The sequence below is a fragment of the Neltuma alba genome, unplaced genomic scaffold (assembly GCF_004799145.2).
Source record: "Neltuma alba isolate B1F8T4 unplaced genomic scaffold, ASM479914v2 tig00011260_pilon, whole genome shotgun sequence".
NCBI classification, from domain to species: Eukaryota; Viridiplantae; Streptophyta; class Magnoliopsida; order Fabales; family Fabaceae; genus Neltuma; species Neltuma alba.
Window position 1 is genome coordinate 29,205 of NW_021635973.1, and position 5,964 is coordinate 35,168.

Sequence of the window (5,964 nt, forward strand, 5' to 3'; positions counted from 1 at the left end):
AATTTTACACATTCGCGCAAAGAATTTAAAATATAATTATTTACAATTTTTAGAGTTATTTATAATTTTATTTTACCCCTTTTTAGTACTGTTACTTTTCATATACCAAACAAAAAACAATTGGCATGTTATTCTAAATATATTACTCTTTTCTATAAAATCCAATTTATCTGTAAGAAAGATAATATCCTTTTATAGTATAATTTTTATCTATTAAACTTGTCTTTATTTTAATTTTAATCTCCTAAGTTTTAAATAATAGGGTTGGTCTTTCTAATCTAAAATATTGGTCTTTAAGTTTAAAATTTGATGAATCAAAATTTGAGACATTAAAAGTTATATTAACGCTTTTTATTATTTGCCTTTTCTTTTAACATTTCCCGAATGTTGATGCCCTTGTTCTCTCTATCAATACAGATCATCACATGGACCGGAGCTACATTTCACAATCATACAAATTCAACTCATTGACAAATGAGGTCATTTCCACTATCCTTCAGGCTTCAGCTACCCAAAGATTTCCCCAGAGATTCTTTAAGCACAAAAACAAATGAATGAATCAGATTACAAACGAAACTCCTCCGTATGTTACATTTTCCAAGGACTGTGACCATAAAAATCAAAACAATGAAATCTGAGACATTTACAGATTTATAAATGGAAGGCGAAAGGGGGAAAAAAGAAGAAGAAGCTAATAGACAAATACTCGTGTTATTGAGTTGAAACCATCGTTGCTGACGAAGGGATGGCCGTTGAAAATCCTTCCGTTAACCCTGCACCGTCCAAACCGGCAGCCCATCGCCGGAGAGCCCTCAACAACGTGGCGGCTTTTCGTTTCCCTCTTACAGTTCCAATGGCCATCAATTCCCATATCACTCTTTCAATTCCCGGCAAGGAGGCCAACTCCTCCACTATGTCCGACCCCCCTTTACGACACATTGTGGCCAGCGTCGCCGCCGCACTCTCCCTGGCCCTATCAGAACCTTCCCTCAATATAGCCCCCAATTTCTTAATGCTGCCGAACGCAGCGGCGACGGCCACCAACCCACCCCGCTTCACAACCACCTCAAGAATAGTCACCGCCTCTTCCGGTAACCCGTCCATCACTTCCGCCGTCATCTCCACAACCCCAGCTTCCACCAGCCTCGCCACCGTCTCTCTATCCGTCGCCAGGGTCAAAATTGCCAGCAGAGCATCCCTCTTGGCACTTGTGGGCCCACACCTTGCCAAGTCAATCAATCCCCTCGTGACACGTGTCTTCCTCCCTAGTCTTTTCCTGTAAGGGGGAACGCCAGATAAGCTGAATATTGTGGCGGCGGCGTTGGCCTTCGCCTCCCACGTGGTTCCTGAGCGAAGAACCTCGACGACGCCGGTTAATGCTCCGTCAGTCTCCAATATCCTTGTTTTGTTCGCTTCGAGGATGGAAAGGTTGAGGATGGTCGTGACGGCGTTAACTTGGAGGTTTGGATTCTGTGAGCCGACGCTGAAGCTCAAGTAGCTAACTAAGAGAGGGATGGCTCCGGCTTCGGCTATGCAGGCTCGGCTATCGGAGTCTGTTTTTGCCAGCACGAAGCTCATAAACGACGGCGTTTGCGGCTTCCATGGACGGGAGAAAGAGACAATTTGTTGACTAAGAATGACGCCGTCTGAGCGAAGAACCTCGACGACGCCGGTTAATGCTCCGTCAGTCTCCATTATCCTTGTTTTGTTCGCTTCGAGGATGGAAAGGTTGAGGATGGTCGTGACGGCATTAACTTGGAGGTTTGGATTCTGTGAGCCGACGCTGAAGCTCAAGTAGCTAACTAAGAGAGGGATGGCTCCGGCTTCGGCTATGCAGGCTCGGCTATCGGAGTCTGTTTTTGCCAGCACACGAAGCTCATAAACGACGGCGTTTGCGGCTTCCATGGACGGAGAAAGAGACAATTTGTTGACTAAGAATGACGCCGTCATTCTAGTAGCTTCTAAGGCGGCTTTGTTGATGATAACGCCGTGAGGCCTGTCGTTACCGCCCGCGGTTTCAAAAAATATCTTCTGCTCGCGGCACCACATTGCAATGAGATTCTTCAATGCACGGTTGGGGATGAGGTCTGTGTGGGCCATAGTTTGACCAGTCTTGGGACACGTGTTATGCCCTGATTCGAGCCACAGTTTGATGGACTCACGGTCATACGTCTGTCCTGTTGCCACGACAACAGGGTCGCGCATGAGCTCGAGAGTGATCGGGCACCTGAAATCCGCCGGGACAACGATCTCCGACGGCTGTTTCCGCCGCGGTACATCATCAGAAGAAGAAGATGATGGCGTGGAAGCTTCGAAAAGAACGCATTTAGCGTAACGGACGAGTCCAATCAAAGCGACGAGCTCGGATTTGCATTGCTCATCGGTTCGATTCTGAATCTCCTCCTCTAAACTCTCAATCTCCGCTCTGCAGCTAGAAGAATCTCGGATTTCCAACCTCCCGAAGATATCTGCAAGCTTGGAATGATCGGGGACGATCTCTCGTTTAATACGATCAAGCATCGTGACAACCTCACGCCTGAGCTCGTTGTCCTTTGGATCCACAAAAGCCTTGGATTCAGTGCATTGTTTTCTGATGAGGATCACAAGCTCCCGTACGTCCTCGCTTAAATCAAGTTCCGTCACCGGGAATATATCCAGAAGCGTGGATAAATCCGCAGTGAGTTTGTGAAGATTATCCGCAATTGATTCGTTCTGCATCAACAGCGCCATCTTGCTTCCGTTGGAGCAATCTTCAATCAAGGTCCTGATTCTCTGTAGAACTATGTACATTTCTTCGAAACACAGAATGGCAGATTGAAAGGAAAGAGAAACCGAACTTCTAATCAACTCTTCGAAGAGAACAGCAAGGAGATTGGTTTTGCGAATGATGGAAGAGGAATTGCGTTTGAGAAGGAATTGGATGGGTTTGAGAGAGGAAATCTCACGGGATAGGTGAAGCAGAGAGTGAAGGAGATCGAGCTCTGTGAGTTTGGGAGAGATAAACGACGCCGCCGACGGTCGTCGTTTACGAGGAGGGAAGATTTGGGGAGGAATCGCCATGAACGGAGGAGGCAAAACGATGAAGAAGGAAAGAAGGAGAGGATGAGAGAGAGGCGAAAAAGGATCGATAATTGTTTTTTTCGTTTTCAGCGTCTGAGGGACGACTCATCATCAATAAATGAAGCGTGGGCACGCTCGCTGGCTAAAACTATGAATAATATACAACTGTCGTTTTTTGACTACGTTTTGGTGGGGCGACTTTTTCATCATATAAATATATATATGCAAAATAAAGATTAATTTAATTAATTGATTATGTTTATTCCTAATTTATATTTGTGGCAAATGGTCAAGTACCATCAAATCTTGATGGCTTCGTTTTAACAGCCGACCTTGGTTTTGATTTCGGTTTTTCCCCATTTTAACAAAACAAGCAAATAATTTGGTTTCCCCTTCATATAATTTTTTTTTTAAATTTTGGGTCAACTAATATTTATTTGTGGCAAATACCCATAAAAAAAATAGAGGAAACAATAAGGAGGAATGACAAAAAAAAAATAAAAACCGTGAAAATTGTGAAATCTCAAATCAAAAGTTATTACAACATTTTAATATGTTTTTATAACAATTGACCTGTAAATAAATAACATATTTTTGTCAAAATGCATTATTTGAGATTTTGCAATTCTTATTGTCTTTTTAATCATTTTCCCAAACAACATATATATATTCTTTGACATTTTCGTATTTTTGTAGTAAAATAAATTTGTTGACGTGCCGCATTGAGTACATAAGCATCAATTTGACTTTTTAAAATCTTTTTAATTAGTAAATCACTGTTATACTTATGATTCAGACAGAACTGGATAAAATCCTGTTAGTTAAAGATGATATTTTAAATTATATATTTATTAAATTTGATATGGATTACTTTGTAAGAAAATTAGCAAATTTCCTTGACCATGTATGTGATTAAACATGAACTGGTAGGCACTGATTTGATCAAATGGGTGAGTTGGTGAGGACTTGGCTGGCTGGCTGGCTTGGCTGTGCAAAATGATATACGATATGGTCATGCACGATTGTATAAACCTGATTTGTTTATTCATTGAGATTTATATTAAAATATTGGATGGAACTAATCAATTATTGGATGCCTCGGTGTTACCACTTAAATTGTTTCGGTACATATCCATATTAGATTTTATTATTATTATTATTATTATTATTATTCCTCCTGTGCTTTTTAGTTTCTCTGCCTTTTTCTTTCTATATATTTTATCATCATCTTTTTTCTTTCAAAAGGTTCTCTTTCTCAGTGAAAGTGTTGAATCAATTGAAGAAAAAGGTAAGGTACATGCGCGTAATTTGCAAATTGTATCGCCAGCAATGATTCAGGTCCCCCAGCAAAGGTCGGTAGGTGGCTAGCTCAAGAGAGCTTTTTCACTGGTCAGTGTGATCGTAGAAATGGCCTGGAAACGGGGAGGAAGCTCACATTCACTTTCATATGTCTAAATCAATGGATCCTTACTGGGAGAAGAATTTAATGTTTCCAGCTTAGTTACTTATTACTTTCAATTAAGTCCATTCACATATGCTTCATCATAAAATCAACTCTTTCAGTCTTAAATATAAGACTTCTTTTATAATGTAATACTACCTCTGATCCTAAATATAAGATTTCAATCCATTTTGTCTCTCATATTCATATTATTTTTTTCAAGGTAATCCTTCTGATAATTGTAGTTCTAGCCAATACACTTGATTAACAAGGATATTTTAAGAAAGATAATATCTATTTATTACAAATAACTAATTTAATTTTTTTCTTAATCTCGTCAAATTAGTCAATTAGCTCTTATAATTAGGATCAGAAGTAGTATAATTTAATATAACTATACATATCAAGTGGTTTTATGAGAAGTATCCATGCAACAGGTTTAACTTGTTGACAATTTGAGTTGTAGTTTTTCAACGTGGTGATTAGCTAAGGTTTGGTGAATCTTCTCATGAATGTCCTCTTGTTCTGTTCTTTTTTCCCTCTTTCCAATTACCCTTCGGTTCACACTCGATATCTAGCGCTTTTTCTGAATTATATTATCAAATATTCGAGTAATTGACTAATTTAAATCGATACTTACATATCAGAATGCTTTTTTTTTAAAAGATCTTTTTTAGTAATGTTGGATTTGAAACTAATTCTCTACCAGATATTCTTAAATTTTTGTTCTTAATATTACTGTAGAGGATATTTGGGAAAATGTAATAAAAAGAAAAAATAGAGTGTGCCATTGAAGATGACCTCTTCAAACGACCTAGACAATCAATAGTCTTTCAATAACTCAGTAGTATGGACACTCTTCTATTAATTTCTATCTCTCTAATTTTAAAAAAACAAAACTGGGGGAGGGTTCATGCTCTCCCATAAAGATTTGTTTAGATAATAAATTAGACATTGTCTCCGATAAATTTGTAGAAATAGTTTCTGTGGGAGAGAGGGTTTTTTTTTTTTTTTTGCCCCCCAAATGAACTCAAATGTCAAATCAGTTTGAGGCATTTTTGGCAGGGCGTTGAACTGTAGATCACATGCTTGCCGTCATTATAAGGTAGCTTAGCTATAGCTCCTCATTCATGGCCATGGGTAATTGATCATTTTCAACGCTAACTTCCTGACCACATCATATTTAGGAATTGTTTTAATAATAAGATAATGATGTTTAATTATGACAAGCATTATTGAGTTGAATTAGTTTGGGAATACTTTTCATAAATGGATTTTAAAAAAACCCTTTGACTTTTTGAATTATTATAGAACGCTAAATTAAGAGTTCTTATAGTTATTCCTGAAATCAATAAATTTATTATCATGTCAAAGAGGGTGGCAATGAATTTGGGGTAAAAATCATGGCTTTTTTAGAATAATTATGCTTCCCTAGTTTGGGGAAGAATTGACATACCTCTCAT

The 5,964-nt window shown here is 38.7% G+C and overlaps 1 protein-coding gene across 2 annotated transcripts; it reads right to left on the reverse strand.

Moving 5' to 3' along the window:
• Positions 1-483: 483 nt before the first annotated feature.
• On the reverse strand, positions 484-3,118 carry LOC114763173 (U-box domain-containing protein 16). 2 transcript variants are annotated; one of them, XM_028952786.1, is made up of 2 exons: positions 1,783-3,118; positions 484-1,470 (listed from the first exon to the last, which is right to left on the reverse strand). In XM_028952786.1, the coding sequence occupies exons 1-2, from the start codon at positions 3,058-3,060 to the stop codon at positions 712-714; spliced, it is 2,037 nt and encodes a 678-aa protein (XP_028808619.1). In that variant the 5' UTR covers positions 3,061-3,118; the 3' UTR covers positions 484-711. The 2 variants fall into 2 exon arrangements, with proteins under 2 accessions (XP_028808619.1, XP_028808618.1); XM_028952785.1 differs by having other exon boundaries at positions 484-1,359; positions 1,660-3,118.
• Between the last annotated feature and the right edge of the window lie 2,846 nt (positions 3,119-5,964).

Coding starts and splice junctions, on each gene's coding strand:
- LOC114763173 (XM_028952785.1), bottom strand. CDS start 3,060: ATGGCGATTCCTCCCCAAATCTTCCCTCCTCGTAAACGACGACCGTCG. Junction 1,360..1,659: donor CATTAACCGGCGTCGTCGAG/GTTCTTCGCTCA, acceptor GGCGTCGTCGAG/GTTCTTCGCTCAGGAACCAC.